The sequence below is a fragment of the Neovison vison genome, chromosome 4 (assembly GCF_020171115.1).
Source record: "Neovison vison isolate M4711 chromosome 4, ASM_NN_V1, whole genome shotgun sequence".
Lineage (NCBI taxonomy): Eukaryota > Metazoa > Chordata > Mammalia > Carnivora > Mustelidae > Neogale > Neogale vison.
In genome coordinates this window covers 4,770,585-4,787,539 of record NC_058094.1, presented here as the reverse complement: position 1 = coordinate 4,787,539, position 16,955 = coordinate 4,770,585, and the positions used below count along the sequence as shown (strand labels likewise).

The 16,955-nt window shown below is 53.7% G+C and overlaps 1 protein-coding gene across 5 annotated transcripts in view; it reads right to left on the bottom strand.

The window, feature by feature from the left end:
- The window catches only part of FAM135B (family with sequence similarity 135 member B), a 278,086-nt gene that overhangs the window by 173,790 nt on the left and 87,341 nt on the right, over positions 1-16,955 (bottom strand). For 4 of the 5 annotated variants that reach the window (XM_044244898.1, XM_044244901.1, XM_044244902.1 and 1 more), the window contains exon 1: positions 161-332. In XM_044244898.1, the coding sequence (XP_044100833.1) occupies positions 161-237 (77 nt within the window). In that variant the 5' untranslated portion in view covers positions 238-332. Of the gene's footprint in view, positions 1-160; positions 333-16,955 lie in introns of those variants that run through there. The other variant, XM_044244899.1, reaches the window with a different exon arrangement.

Here is a 16,955-nt window from a genome sequence, read left to right as displayed (position 1 = left end):
TGCCTCCCTGTGATCTCTGTCTTTCAAATAAATAAACAAAATCTTAAAAAAAAAAAAAAGAAATCCATGTTCTACTGGACCACACAGCTCACACCCGTGTCATTAAAGGGTCAACCATGTATGTATGTACACACCAATAGATACAGAGATGCATACTTACCCTCTCTGAAAGAGATCCACATTATAAAATTTATGTAGCTCTACAGAAAACTCAACCGTTCCTTGTACTTCAGACATGATCCTTTTGGTTCATTACCTAAAAAAGAAGAGAGAAATTAAGAGCTTGAGATTCCATCAGCCAAAGAGAGAAAACCTGGGCTTCCACAGGGGAAACCCAATGTACTTGACCAATGGGAGCGTGGTGCGTCCATTGGATGTCATCACTCAGAGGTTCCCTTTACAGGAAAAGACACAGAGACAGAAGACATACTTAACTGTCACTCAGCTCACTCCTCAAAGGACCAGACTTGGACCCAGTTGTCCTAATCCTAAAGTGGGGCTAGTCCATAGCCCTTCCTTACCCGTCAGTGTCATGGAGGCAAAAGCAACCCAGCCATGGGCACAAGGCCAACGGCCAGTGGAGAGAGTCCCGGCTCTCCCACTTTCCACCTGTGTGACTCTGAGCAAATCACTTAGCGTCTTCTCTATAACACGACTCCTGGTAACAGCACAGAACGGATAAAGGGTGGACGGATTAAATGGGTCTACCACACAGAGCACTTTGCACAGTTCCTGACATGCACAATGATTAATACCAGTAATTGAGAGTGACTTTATCATTGTTAGCATAAATGCCATCTTGTAAGGGCTAAGGGGCCTGGAGAGACAAGGCCAGATGTGCTCTCCACTGAGCACGGGAAGCAGAGGGACTGGGTGCCACTGCCCAGCAGATGCTGAGCCCAGCTCGAGGATGCTCATTTTCCCAGGGAAGAGACCTGAGGGCCAATAACAAGAGAGCTGGATGGGGAAGAGGGAGGGGACAAAATAAAACAGTGCAAGTCTAGGAAGAGAAATGAACCAAGGGGAAGAAAGACTCAAAGTAGGCTGAATTTTCTGTGGGTATGAGATTGTCTAGACACCAACCATTAGGAGGAAGGGAACAAAACTGACTTTTATGGAGCATCTACTATATACTCTTGGGGCTGCATGAAGTATTTTCTGTATGTTGCCTAATTTTGACCAAGAAGAATTTTGTGATAAAGTTTCTTGCCCCATAATGTAGATGAGGAAAAGGATCAGAGAGGCTCTAATCTAAACCCACTTTCCTCTTCTAGAATGCTCTAGTGGTGTGTACTGTGGAAGGCGTCTGCACTCCCTCCAAGCCTCAGTTTGCCACCATGTGTAATGGGACGATACAAGCTATGTAGGATGAGTTCCCCTAGAATAGGAGGTAATTACTTGCAATGAGCCGGCTCTTTGGGAACCAGCAGGTTCTCCCCAGATAGTGGCTGGCATGATGTTGGGAAAGGGGATAATGAGACAGAGGGAGGAGAGAAGCCAAGAGGAGATCCAGTCTCTCCTACGTGGCACCTAGGTCTCCTTTGAAAGCCTCTCTTCCCTCTACTCCCCTGATGCCTCAAAGACCAGAACACCAACACTGGGGTTCAAAGTACAACTTCACTGTAGCCAGTGGGGTCATGCCAGGCCAGTTCCCAAGAATAAAAACGCAAGAGATTAACGTGGCCTTGACTGCGCGCCTTGGCTCTGACACGGGTGCCGCACAGGGAAGCATTTCTGAAGATGCAGAAGTCCACTGGCCAAATTAAAATGCAGCAGATCCCAGAACACAGCCTCTGTAAATCCTATAAGCGGAATTACAAGCTGGCACACCCGGAGAAGTCTGGCTCCCAGAATGCACTGAAAACCAATCTCCGTAATGGGAGAGCCCTGGAGGTGCACACCGGAGCCGGTCAAGATCAGAACCACGCACCCACCTCCCAGGCCCCAATTTCAATGTCGAGGCACTTCCAGTAAGAGCTGGACAGGGGGCCAGCAAATAAAGCCACTCTGCACCTAATTTCATTATCACGTGAAACATGGGGACGGCTGCCTCTTCCCGACTTCCGTCTCCCGTGCTCAGTCTCCATCCTTAAAATACCGCAGAGCCAGCAAGCCATCTGACCCCCGCTTGCAGTGGCAGGATCAGTAATTCCTGACCCTCCCAGATCCCCGACTTGGGGAGGATGTTACAGAGTAAGGAACGGAGGGAGAGCCAGAACAGCCACACTAACACTCCAGCCTACTGCGCACCGGACACTGCTCGGGGGTGGCGGGTACGTATGCATTTCACGCCCGCCATGGAACGCGTCTGCAGCGGGCAGTCCCGGCGCCAGTCCCCCAGGAGGCAGCCACACCGTACAGAAGAACAGCACCGACCCAGGAGCTACAGACACGACTTTTCCATCTCTGGCCCTTGCCGGTAGAATGGCCGGGACAGTGTTTTTCTGGAAAATTAGTCTTTAGAAGAAAAAATACTTAGTGCATGGAGAATACCATGCAGAACATCATTTTCTCCTGGGAAGATGTGCCCTCCTGCCGTCATGACCATTAGCTGGGACACGTAAATGCAAACACAGCTTCTGAGTGGAAAGCTACCTGTTCCTTTTAAGGTCGTGTGATTCATTAAAACCCAAATACCAAGTTAGTCCATGAGGAAGATGAGTTCACATTTAAAATACCAGTTTGGGGGCACCCGAGTGGCTCAGTAGGTTGAGCCTCTGCCTTTGGCTCAGGTCATGATCTCGGGGTCCTGGGATCGAGCCCCGCATAAAGCTCTCTGCTCAGCAGGGAGTCTGCTTCCCCCTCTCCCTCTGCCTGCCTCTTGGCCTACTTGTGATATCTCTCTCTGTCAAACAAATAAATAAAAATCTTTTAAAAAATAAATAAAATACCAGTTTTACAGTGTGGAGCTTCCTCAAAAAATTAAAAACAGAAAGAGCATATGATCTAGTAATTCCACTGCTGGGTATTTACCCAAAGACAACGAAAATACAAATTTGAAAAGACACACGCACCCTTACGTTGACTGCAGTGTTGTTTATAACGGCCACGATAGGGAAGCAGCCCCAGTGTCCACAGAGAGACGAACGGACAAAGAAGACGTGGTACATACTCACGCCAGAATATTACTGAGCCATGAAGAAGGTGAAATCTTGCCTTTTGCAGGAGCCTGGAAGGAGCTAGCAGATATACCCTAAGTCCATTAAGTCAAACGGAGAAAGACAAATAACAGACGGTTTCACTTACATGTGGAATCCGAATCACCAAATGAACAAACAAAACTGCCAACGTCTCACAAACCAGAGGCTGTGAGACGGGAGGGGCTTGGGGGCAGGTGAAGTGATACAGGGGATGAAGGGGTACACACTTCCAGTTCCAAAACAAAGTCCCAGGGTGGACAGTACTGCATAAGGAATACGGTCTTGGACACCGTCATGCCGTGCGGTGACAGATGGGGACCGCGGCTAGCACGGTGGGCACTGAGTCATGTGCGGAACTGTTGAGCCACTCTGTTATGTGTGCGACACTGCACGTCAACGACACTGCCGTAACAAAGACACAGAATAAAATAAAATACGTTTGAAAACTCCATATTGGGACGCCTGGTGGCTCAGTCGGTTGAGTGTCTGGCTTTCGGTTTGGGCTCAGGTCATGATCTCAGGGTCGTGGGATCAAGCCCCACAATTTGTGCCCAGCACAAAGTCTGCTTCAGATTCTCTCTCCCACTTTCTCTGTCTCTCCCTCTCAAATATATATATACAATCTTAAAAAAGAAAAACTCTCCATATTGATTTTGCCAGTAATTGTCCATGGTCCAATTGGCAGAGATCGCAGGAATCTGTAGGAATCCCAAATCATCAGCTTGGGTCCCAGCCATCTCCTCTGCCCTTTCTATCTGAGCAACAGAGAGAACATAGTCAGAGGAGGGGCTTCGCGTGGGGCCCCGGGTCAGCAACCTCAGCATCACTTATTTTGAAAGAAAAGTCTTGGGTCCCCCCCTCAGATCCGCTGAGCCAGAACCTGTAGGGACGAGGCTCGGGAAAGGAGCCCACGCCCTCCAGGGACCGCTGATGCAACAGCGTCTCAGAACCACGGGTGCACAATCTAGGGGCTGCAGTTTCCCAGACCTGAGATCCCCCGCTGCCCGGGGGCTGCCTCACCTTGGGCCCCTGCTTCGCTGGATCTCTGCCCTCGGCCCCTCCGTGTGTGAAGCACTGCCTGCGCCGTCCGGGGATTCTCATGATCACCAGAGATCAAACACAGGGGACGGCCGATGCGGGTCAGAGCACACACACACACAAGACAGCCATTTTTAAAAATACAGGCCAGATTTAATTTAAAAAATGTCCTACTGGGCAGGAAGATGCCAGCTCTGTGGGAGGAAGTGCCCCATGACAGCGTCTGTAAATATACAAGTGGCTCAAAGAGCAGTCGCGGCGGTATCCCCATCGCCCACATGGGAGAATTCACCAGCTCCTCAAAACACACAGGGTGTGGACTACTAAGGGACGCATTATGGATCCACGGCCGAGTAAGAAATAACCCAAGCCTCCCACGGGCACAGGGCTGACAGGTGACACACGTTCGTACGCTCCCCACTCACATTACGCCCATACACCCAGGGCACACTCAGACACCAGCACAGACACACACACCAGGTGCACACGCATAACATACACACGCCAACACATGAGACCACAAGGCATATATAACCCCATCACATGCAACAGGCAACACACCTGACCCATGATACACACAGGCACCACACCCACCCCACGTGCACCAGAGACGTCTCTGCACTAACTTCCTGCTACAACCAGCAACCGCTCCCAAGCTGGAGACTGCGATCATCCGACCACATCTGCGGCCCCGAGAGGCTCAGCTCCCTGCATGCATTTCCTGAAAGCCTCCTGCACGTCCAGGCGCTGCCCCTGTGAGCTCAGGGCTGGGACAGGGCGATCGAGGGCCAGGCGAAAGGAGAGGGAGGAGGACGGGGAGGGAGAGTCCTGGATGCTCGGGGAAGGCGCCCCTGGGAAGGCAGACTTGTGAGTGGTGAGGCCATGCCCAGTCCAGGGTCACCCATGAAAACCCTCCTCCGCTTAAAAAGCGAGAAGGGATCCGTGCATCTCGATGTTTACGGCAGCGTTATCTACGATAGCCCAACTGTGGAAAGAGCCCAGATGTCCATCAGTAGGCGAACGGATAAAGAAGATGTGGTTTATACACAAGGGGATGTTCCGCAGCCATCAGCAAGGAGGACATCTCGCCATTTGCCACGGTGTGGACGGAGGTAGAGGGTATCACGCGAAGTGACATCGGTCAGAGGAAGACAACTATGATGTCACTCCTACGTGAAATTTACGAAACAAAATGAATAAGCCCAAGGGGAAAGAAAAGAGAGAGAGAGAGAGAGCAACCAAAAACAGACTCTGAACCCTGGAGGACAAACTGGCTGTCACCAGAGGGGAGGGGAGGGAAGAGGGTGGTGGGGGAAATCGGGGACGGGGATCAAGGAGGGCACCGGCTGTGACGAGCACGTGTGTCGCAGGGAAGTGTGAATCACTGTGTTTGTGCCCTGGAAACTAATATTACCCTGTACATTCACTAACGGGGATTTAAATAAAAACGTTAAAAACAAAAAGTAAGGAGAGCTCCCTGGCAGGTCCTCAGGGCCTCAGCAATGGCCCACCTGCCCTGCTGTTTCCCCCACACGGACTAAGACCCCTCCTCCAGGCAGCAGCACCACTGGCCTGCACCTGGGTGGGGCCAGCTTGCACCTGGGGAGCCTGGTGTAGGGACGGGCACCCACAGACACAGGCGAGGGTACGGGAAGCACCCCTGTTGCATCTGGCAGAGACGATGGGACACGAGCTTCAGAGAGGCCTTCCTTGTGGGTCGGGGAGAGAACAACGTGGGTCTCTAGGGCACCACACACACATGCTCTGCACCAGCCGGCCGGGTCCCACTCACACCGGGTGACCTCGAACCTGCTGCTGCCTTCCCCGGGGCCTCATCTTCCTCCTCTGTAAAATGGGAGTCATCATCACAGTTTCTTCATGGGGTTGTTAAATGAAAGATGTTAATATGCATAAGGCATTTAGAACCTGGCATAGAATGGGCCCCGACAAAAGCTGGCCAACATTAATTTTGTGCCGGGAGGCAGAGTGGGAACAGCACACGCTGGAGTGGCCGCCCCCCTTGCTTCGCATTCATTCAGAGCAATCCTGATCCGACACCCCCCCTCACACAGGCCCGCCCTTTCTAGGAGACTTCTCCCAGCACCTCTGTCCCCAACAAGAGATGGGCCCATCTCCTGAAGCAATGAACTTCTCACCACTGGGAGCGGTCCAGGCACAGGAGGGGCCCTGCCTCAGGGATCCAGGCCCCCGAACGGTGTTTCAGGGGCAATGAAATTCCCTCTCAGCCTCAACGTCGTAAGACCCCATCAGCCTCAGGCAGACCATGTTTAGCCCAGATCAACAGGGAACAAGACAATAGGTTTGGAAGAAAGCAGAGGAGACAGAGTGGAAAACCACTACAGACTTTGCATTGCCTCTCTGAGCCCGGATTTCCACATCTGTATGTCGAGGGAAAACCGACGAAGAGAATGATTTGCGAGGGTGACTAATGAAAGGGATTTTTAAAAAATCAGGAAACTGTTTTCAGTGTCAAATAGGGTCTTACTGAAGTAAGGAACAGAAACTGTGTTGGAAACACAAGCACATCATTTATCCTTCCTCGAGGGTGGAGATGTTTAAGGTCCTTGAAAACAGGAGGTCGTGTCTCTCCGTGGCTTTCTGAGCACTCCACGCCCCCCACGGCGGCTGGGACACCGCAGACATTCACAGATACATGTGGAATTAATGAATACGGGGCGATGCCGGCACCCCGAGCTGCAGCCGGAGTGTGAGTGTGGAAGGGAGGCCCATCTCCCCGAGGGAAAACAGCAACACAACACACACGCCGCACCGCGAAGGGGTGTGAGCGCAGGTGTGGATCACGTGGGAGAGAGCGCCTTCGTTGCGATCACAGATACGGACGAGGCCGGCCCGGTGAGCCCTTCCAGACAGGTCCAGCCCCGAGGACCGGCACCGGGCTCTGATCACGAGGCGTGACACGCGCAGCCTGAGGTGTCCGGGAGGAACGCGTGCAGGGCTGGGGAAGGAGTCATCCCGATCTCTCCATCACCACATGGCAAGGGCCACACCGTGGGGAGCCCAGCCTTCCTCAGCACTGGGGCCAAGGACCTTCCCCCACAGAACCCCAGGAAACACACAAAAACACATTATTGGGTCCTACACCCAGACCTCCTACTGAGACTCGGAAAGGGATGGAGAAACACTTGTGCTAAAGGGGAACCCTGGTGCATGTGCTTCTCATGCCAGCTTGGATGGGAAAACCACGCACATCGCCAAGTCCTGAACCAGAGACCAGAGAAACGTTCTCTGCTGTCTATTTGAGTGACCTACGGAGGGCAAGGAAGAAATACGGGAGGCTCCTCCTTCAGATACGAAGCTGCTCTTCTTTCTTTCTTTTTTTTTTAAACATTTTATTTATTTATTTGATGGACAAGTAGGCAGAGAGGCAGGCAGAGAGAAAGAGAAGAGGAAGCAGGGTCCCCGCCGAGCAGAGAGCCCGACACGGGGCTTGATCCCAGGCCCCCGGGACCATGACCTGAGTCGAAGGCAGAGGCTTTAACCCACTGAGCCACCCAGGCGCCCCTGAAGCTTCTTTTCTTACAGGGCTTCATAAAGTGGTCTGGATGTAGCAGTCGCCGTGCAGAAAACGGTAATTCTGAGAGGCATCTGGAACCGGGCTTTCAGGGCGGGGCACACGTGTGTGTGTGTGTGTGTGTGTGTGTGTGTGTGTGTAAGATCACTGGGTCTGGGACAAACACGCCAGGAGCCAAATCTCTGTTCTACAATTAACTGTGCGTCACACAACCCTGCAAGCTTCAGAAGGCCGCCTCTACGATTCAGAGATAACTCCTTACCCCGGGGGGTAACACACCACAGGTGTGAGTCCCAGCCCTCCAGGGACACAGAAGGCTAAAGTCACCGAGAAGAACTGTTAATGCATTCAGTTCCTTGTAGGAATTCTTCCTTTTGAATTTGCTCTTGCTTTGATCATTGGAGTTCACTGAGCTTTTCCTTTCTGTGTGTTTGCTTCCCTCCGGTCGTAAGCCACTCTGATCTAGAACGGGACAGTCAAAGACACGCAAAACTCATGGTGTGGGAGAGAGAGAAATCTCTTCCAGAGAGCCGCAGCCCCGGTAATGCGACCACGAGACAGAAGACTCCCCAGTCCCTGCACTGGAGGCCAAGGACTGGCACCCAAGCTGGGGGAGGGGCCGCCACCTACCCAGCTCTCTGGTGTGGCCCAGACATCGGCCTGGAGTCCTCCTGTCCTCTCCCCATCTGCTGTGGTGTAACTGAGTCCCCCAACATCCATATGATGCAACCTAGCCCCCCAAGTGAACTTTTTGGAAGGTGAGGCCTCTGGGAGGTCATGAGGGTAGAGCCACTGTGAATGGGATTAGTGTCCTTACAGAAGAGACCCCAAAAGGCTCCCTTCCCCTTCTGCCAGGTGAGGACATAGGACGTCTGCAACAGACCAGGGCCCTCGTCAGACCATGCTGACCCCTGACCTTGGACTTCCCGCCTCCTGAGCCATCAGAAACACATTTCTGTGATGCATAAACCCCCTAGACGGGTATTATGCTCTGGCCCATGGGAATGGACAGAGACCCCCACACACAAAGACAACCCGTTCTGACCACCGCTAGCATCTCACATCCAATCCCTCCTCTCCGTCTCCAAAGCCGCCACCCTGGTTATCCTCGTCCTTTCCCTCTCACCTGGGAGGCCCCCACTCCCCCTCCCGGGTCATAGCTGAGCCCGAATCGTCTGAGGACCCCACAGATGCAGGGAGCGAGCCAGAGCGTCAGATGCTAGGGCCGGACACTGATCTTCCACCAGTCCCTGGCGGTGGACAATCACTCCGCAGCCAGCGGTCAGTATCTTACTTCTGCCCACAAGCCTACTGGCAGCAGTTCAAAAGGCCGCTCACGGCACCCAGACGCATAGCCTTAGGTCCTCTCTCCTTTCTTTTCCAAAGCGCTGGGTCCCCGGAGGCCTGGCCTCCACGTCCACTAACTCCACCAACGCTGAGTGACTGGGCTTTTCTTACAGTATTTCCAAAATGTCTCATCCGTTATTTGCATTTTCCCATATGTTTTACACCATTCTCAGGGGCCTCTGAGGACACTTGCTAAAACTACTCAGCCCACCGTGGTCCCCCATTACCCGTGGCTTTCCTTTCTGTGGCTTCCACTGCCCGTGGCCAGCTGTGGTCTGGAGGCAGAGGTCCTTCTGCAGACACACCGTCAGAAGGTCAGGGCGGCCTCACGCTCCATCACAGTGTCCGCGCCGTCCTCACACGCCCTCTCGTCCCGTGGGCCCTTTGCCAGATCCCACCATCACAAGAAGACGGCGCGCACTGTACGACGTTTGGCAAGAGAGAGACCACGTTCCCATAAGCTGTATTCCAGAATTGCTGTAACTTTTACGGTGTTGTTAGTTACTGCTGTGACTCTCGCTGTGCCTAATTTATCCATGAAACCTTGTCACAGGTATCGACGTACAGGGAAAAACACAGTTGACAAAGGGTTTGAACCACCAGGGGGATCCAGGCATCCTGGGGTCCTGGAACATTTCGGCCACAGATAAGGGCGGAAACAGCTGTATTCTGGAGGAACACCGTGATTTCTACACCTCACCAGATGCCGTTTAGAAACAAATCCTTGTACAAACACATCCCCCTTTAATATGTATCTTTTCTTTTAAAACATCCATCTTCAAAGTGCGTGGCCTTTGAAAGATTAAATGAAAAAGCAGTGTGTTGGTCTTAACACGCATCAGCATTTACTTTATGAAAAGGGCACGCAAAGCTACCATGCTCCGAAGACGATCAGTCAAAGAGTGACAACAGGGTAAGTGGGGACGGGCTCGGGAAGGGCCTGTCTCCTGCTACAGAGCAGAACAGTGAGGGCAGTAAAGGGACGCCAGAAAGGCACGACCCAGAATGTTCTTGCGAGAGCCATGCGGGAGCCCGGAGCCTCCGTGGGAATGTGCTGCCTTCCCCGGGGGGTCTGAGAAGAACAAGGACTAGAGGACACTTTCTCAAACACCCGCAGCCACATCGGTGGAGCCCAACCCCCAGGGCGATTGACTCCAGGCAGACATTCCCCCGCAGGACTAACTCCTGGCATGATCTCCGCAGGGAGAATCTGCTACATGTTCAAGGAAAACGACCTCGTTAGGCATGAAAATCAGCATTTCTTCATTGAGGAGGGAGGGTGCCCCGAGAGGCAGGCTTCTGTCCTGCCGTGCGAGCCTCTCATTGGTATATGTACTGCTAAAGCGAGCACGAGAGCCTCTTGTTGGTATTTGAGCCCCATGCTGGGGCCTGACCCCTATCCAGGAACTTGGACAAGTCATGTACTGTATCTCAGTCTGCGTACACGTCCGGAATATGGGCCAACACCAGCCGATCAGAGCAGCTGCTTAGGAGCAAAATCGGAGCATCTCCTGGACATGGGCATCCCTTCAGCACACGGGGACCAAACACACAGAACTGCTCAGATCACCACGGACACAGAGACAACTGAGACATGGCCCTTGGGCCCTCTGAAGACACGGGTCGGAAAAGAGAGAGCCAGGTCACAAGTGTGGCCCACAGGGCAGGTGTCATCATGAGAGGGTGCACAGAGAAGTGTACGACCCACGTGGGCCTGGCAAGACCAAGGGATCCAGGCCTTGGCCCTCGGCAGCTGTACAACCTCAGGCAAGACCTTCATCTCACTGTGCCTCAGTTTCCCAGCTGGAAACTGCTTTGGAGCCTGGCCTATGATAAATGCCTAGTAAGTACAAACTGTCATGTTCACACAGCTCTGTCCCTTCACACTGGGGCCAAGGCAGTGGGACATCTAGATGGCTGAGGATCTGTCCCAGGTTCAGAGGCATCTGGCGAAAAAGCCAGGCCTGGACCGCAGGTATCCAAGCCCTTCAAACGGGATGCTCTGTACTGCTCCGGCAGGGGCAGCCCGCCCTGACACGCCAGACTTCGACCTCAGCACGGCACACGCTCTGGGCAGGAACGCCAGGCGCTTCAGACTCTGGGCCCTGCTGCCCTGCAGCCCGTCCTCTCCATGTCAGCGCATCCCCCAGAACCCTCCTCCAGGCCCCTCCGGAGTGCTCCGCCTCCTCAGAACACGGCCTCCCCTGCTCACGCTCTACTCCCCTGCACGGCCCACCTCCCACCTCCCCCGACAAGCTCCCGGGCTCCCACGTCCAAGCAGCAGCTCCAGGAAGCCCCTCCTGAGCAGCCAGGCCCCACCCGCCCTCCCCGCACAAGCTCCAGCTGGCCGCGTGCAGACGGAAAGAGCTGTGACCACGTATGTTCTAGAAGCATACCTCTCCTGCAGGTTAGACTCGGAGCCCTTTAAAGGGCTCGGAGCCCCCACTTTCTAGCAATACAACAGAGAGGAGAACAGTCCACGGCCGCACGTGTGCAGTGAAGGAGAGGAGGAACACGGGAATCGCCAAATACAAGAGGAAGGCACATGCGAGTGAATGCACGCTGATTATGCTCCTTCCTGATCCAACACACGCTCCCTGAGGCTTGGAAGCAGCCGCTGCTTGGGGCTGAGATGCTAACTGCACCCTCTTAGTGTGAGCGCAGAGCTGAGCTCCTTCTGTGCTCTGTGTGTGTCCACGGATGGGCGGGGGAAGGCGGTGCCACGCATCGTCGTGCGGGTGGGGGTGGGGGGATCCCCGCAGAGGAGCTGGCAGGGTGGGGGAGGCAGCCCCGAGGGTGCCCCTCTGCAGAGGAATGCTCTATTTACCCTGCCCGACGCCTCAGCATAAACAGGAGAGGAGGTGAACGCAAGCCGCCGGGCCCCCAGCGAGTGAGTCAAGGCTGGCATTTCAGACGTGCTGTTCCTGCCCAGCTGCTGCGTTCGGGCCTCCGGCGTCGCAGGCGCCTGTCCTGAGCTTCCCAAGCGCCGCGGTGACTCAGCGCGTCTGTGTTCGCACTGACCACCCACAGCAGCTGCGAGCCTTCTCCACTTGCTCACACACGCGTGGGCACCCTCGCCCAGCCACCCTCCCCGCCAAAATAGAAAGCCGGGCAGGGACAGGAGAGGGCGGGCCTTCAGAGCCAGCAGCAGCCTCTCCTGGAGCTCCCTGGACGCCAAGAGGAAGGGCAGAGTCAGTTCGTCCCGCGCTCACCAAGGTCAGCCACCCCGCAGGCTCCTCCTCCTGTGGGGCTGTGGGCACCTCCAGGGGCACGGACCCCACTGGTGAGGGCCTCTGGAGGCGTTCGCTGTCAGCCCGCAGACCCGCAGGGCTGCAGGGGCCACACAGGTCAGTCCATTCTGCAGAAGAGGAAACGGAGGCCATGCGGGGTCCGGAGAGGCAGCTCCGTGCAGAAGAAGCCACCAAGCCTGGATCCAAAGCATCATCCACAAAGCCTGCCGCGGATCAGCTCCTGGTGCCGACACCTTGGTTCCTCTACTCTGTGGTTCTCTCATCTGCGAATAGGGCAAATAAAGCCCTTGCTCGCGGGGTCAGTGTGAGAAAGTAAGGACTTGCTGCCGCGGTATGCGGCATACAGAAAACGCTCCAAGTAGCAGCCACTATTACAACGTCATTTTCACAGCGAAAAGCACGGGATGGAGAGTAATTCAGAGAAACGATGAGGCTCCCACTCAAGGTCCAAAATGGCCTCTCTTCAAATAAAGGGCGGTTTCATTTCCTATTTAACATTTCCCTGAAAACCTGCCCGGCAGGATCTTGCCAGAAGCTGTCCCGGGACAGTGGGGAGGACTCCGAGAGGACCCCTCGTGGATGGAGAGCGTGGCACGGGCAGGGGCAGACGTCAGTCTGATCGGGACGCACCCGCTGTCGAGGGCCAGATGGGATCCCAGGACCGGCGAAGTTCATGAACTTGAATGACCACACAGAGTGTCCCCTTTCCTCCCAGCCACAGAAATGCCCCGTGGGGCAGAGGCTCTCCTTCAGTGCCAGAAGAGGATTCAGATCCAGGAGCCCGCAAACCCACAGGTACCCTGAGTCCATTCTGTTACTTTCTACTCAGGGCCTCCAAAGCCAGACTGGCTTCAATTCAAAATCCTAGTCGGTGCGTATTCCTCTGTACACTCGAGGCCAGTGGCTGAATGTGGCTGGGTTCCAGTTTTCTTCACCTACAGGAAGCACACTTGTCTCCTAGGAGGGGAGTGGACGTTCATGGATGGAAGTGCAATGTGCAATACAGGAAGTGTTCAAGTTGGTTGACGGGCAGGTCGCTGGGGTCCTGCGAATGCTCTGTTCCATTTTCCCAGTTAATACAGATTCGATTCCTTACAAAAACCTGAGCCTGGGTCTATCAGAGCCAAGTGGGAAAGGAAGGCAACAAGAACATCACGGTATGGTCCAGGATGCCCCAACGTTTATTTCAGAAGACCTGCCATGGGAAGACATGCTCTATACAGAGGCTGACCCCTGTCACCTCCCCCACCTCGGCCTCCCTGGACACTCAGCTGGTGGACACAAGCCTTCACGCCCAGAGCTCCTTCCCCACTCAGCAGCACGAGGCACAGGGGTGTTCCTAAGAAGTCAGCCCGTCACGTCACCCAGAGCCCTACAGCTCCTTATCAGAGCCATGGCCAGCACACCCACGGGCCCCTTCTCCTGCTCTACCTTGGGTAATCTGCTTCCCTTACGATGTCCCTGTACACGGGTGACTTCCTGTCCCTCCAAGCCTCGGGGCTTGGTCTGCATGAGGCAAGTACCGAGGGGTCTCTGTGAAGCCTGCCCCGGGGCTGGCTCTCACCTTTCCTCCTGGGTGTTCAAATGTCATTTCCACAAGAAGCCTTTCACTTCCTCACTTCTTCCAGAGCAAGCAACCCCCCTCCGGGAACCTTCCCTCCCTCCGGAAGGACAGGTTCTCATCCACTCCCAGCCAGCCGTGGCCCCCGTGGCAGGAAAGGGCCTGACCCAGAGATCGCACTCCGCACATCTCTACGGGATGAGCCCACGGTCAGGATCGAGCAAAGTCCTGAAGAAAGCAGACGATTTAGGAGCTGAGGGCTGGGAAAGGCATGAATTATTTAAAGCAGAGGGGAGAGGGGCCGTCCGGGGGAGAGTGGGAAGGGGCACGGAACTTTTGGAACAGTTGTAATACTGGATACTTGTCGTTTTATTCCACTTCGTTTTCAAAACCCAGCCTAATAGATCATTGTAAAAATGCCCTTGTTTTTGTGGGAGGAAACAGAAGCTAAGGGAAGTCCCACAACAGCAGTCCAGGCTGGGCTATGGGCCCTGGCCTCGAGGAGGCATGGTGGGCATCGTGGCAAACACCAGGATCCTGTGGGGCACTGAGAGAGGGGGGTGAAGGCTGCAAGGCTAAGGCCCGGCGTGGGGGGCTTGTTAAGGACGGTGGGAGACCCAGGAGTGTCCAGGATTTTGCCAGCTACCTTCAAGCGCGATGCAGAACACGCCCGGAGTGGACACCTGCGGGCTGGCTTGGATATTAATCTTTATAAAATGACAACGAACTACCTGTTTGGAGACATGAATTAATCATGAACTGATGCTTTTTAAATTTTAAAAACAATCTACCCTTTATACAAGTCTCCGCAAAGGCTGCTCAGACCACCTCCCTCATCATGACGAGACCCCTGGTTCACTCGGTCATTCGGCAAACGCTAATATTAAATGGAGGCCACGAGTGCATCAGCAACCACACCGGGTATCAGGGAAGTGTGAGTGCATCAAACAGGAGTTCAAGAAAGGGATATGAAACACCAAGTAATTAGGATATGCAGCGTAAGTACTCTAAGGTCACTAAGCAAGGAGCCTGCCACAGGGCCCTGGCCGGGGGCGGGAATGGCTCCTGCTCCCCTGTGACAAGTCAGGGAGCTGGAGACGGCCTTGGAGGCTCCGGGACCCAGCAGGGCTGAGCAAGTACAAAACGCACTTGTCAAGTTACACTTCTCCCCCACTTACCTTGACATATTTAGCCACATATAAAGTGTTATTTGACATTCAGGAATTAAATATGCATGGTAAACACGTCACATAAACATGACCGAGAGCTGCAGAGACAAGCCAAGCCCTATGGGGCAGGCTGAGTGGGAGCGTAGAGGCGACAGCAAGCAGCGGCAGACTTCCCAGGTGAGCTGGGGCCCAGGCCTCACAGGATCTGGACCGCAGTTCCTCCCCGCCCGTTTCCCACGGCACCCACCACGGGCACTGCACAGACCCCAGGAGCCTCTGACTTCCTCATGCTCTGTGGGTCAGGGACCAAGGAGTCTGTCCACAATAGAGCTTTGGAGAGAGAGACGGACAGACAGAGAAGCAAATGCAGTCTGTGATGTATCTACTCTCGACCCACCTTCTTCTCCCTCCCCCTTTCCCTGCTCTCCCCCGACTCCAGCCTGGCAGCGGCAGGGCAGAGGAAATGGATGGAGCCGCCAAGGGACCAGCTCCTCTGGGTCCCCATCAGACTCCAGCCAGGACACACCGTCAAGCTGCTGCCGGGGACTTTGTTCCTGCTTCTCAGAGCTCCTGCCCCATTCCACTCAGGGGTAAATGAGGGTCGGGGCGGCGTGACTTACCCGGTGTCAGACAGTAAGTGACCGAGGGACCCACCATCACTCAAGCCTCCATCATCTTGCCCCACACTCCTAAAGTACCTCCCCAGGTGACTGGTCTGCTTCCGCCATTCACACCTGAAACCAGAGGGTCTGTTCATATGAAAATCCACTCCCATAATCCCATCAGTTTCCCTTCCTTCTTTAAGTAAAACCAAGTCCCTCTAAAAAAGTACAAACACCCAAAAGCACAAGAAAAGGGGATCAACATCATTTGTCCTTAGGGAAATGCAAATCAAAATCGCAGGGAGAAGCTCTATACAATGAGCTCACACACACCAGGCTGGCTATAAAGCACAAGCAAATAACTCAAAACAAACATTGGTGATAACTTGGAGAATCAGAGCCCTTGTACATCATGGTGGGAGCATAAAATGACATGGTCACTGGGGGAAACAGTTTGACAGGTCCTCCACGAAAAAACACAGAATGACTATCTGACCCAGCAATTTGACTCCTCGGGATGGATCCCCCAAAACTGTACGAGTGTTCCAACAAAACTCTGTCCCTGAATGTTCACAGCAGAATTATTCACAACAATCCAAAGGGAGAAATGAATTAAATTTGCCTCAATTGACGAATGGATTAACAAGTGTGGGCTGTCCCTGCAGTGGAATATTACTCAGCCATGAAAAAAGAACAAAGTAGGGCCACACACACAATCCTTTCTCATTATGCTAAGTGAAAAGAACCAACACAAAAGGTCCACATTATATCATTTCATTAATAAGAAACATCCAGAAGAGGAAAGTCATAGAAACAGAGAGCACATCACTGATTTCCAAGAACTAGGAGGAGGGGGATGGAGAATAACACCAACAGGTGTAGGATTTCCCTTTCAGGTGACGAAATGTTCGGGGACAGGACAGTAGTGGCCTTCACACCGTACCTCGGATGTGCTGAATGCCACTGAATTCTATTTTGAAATGGAAAAAAAAAAATGGTGAATTTTATGCTATGTGTATTTTACCGTAAAAAGGGGAAGAAAACCCAGTCCCTTTACTTCATCCTCTTCTGAAACTTCCCTCCCTGAGCAATTTAGCCCCAAGGCCATGAAGGGGCCCCAGCAAGGAGCCAGCCAGGTCAAGAACACCCTATTCCAAGGATCCACGTTATACTTCCCACTACATCTCTACCTTCGTATGTAGTCATCTCCTTAATACATGCATGTGCCACTGGCATGGCCTTCCTCCACCCGGTCCAGCACTTAGGATGCCAGACTCAGCAATTAGAAAAAGAC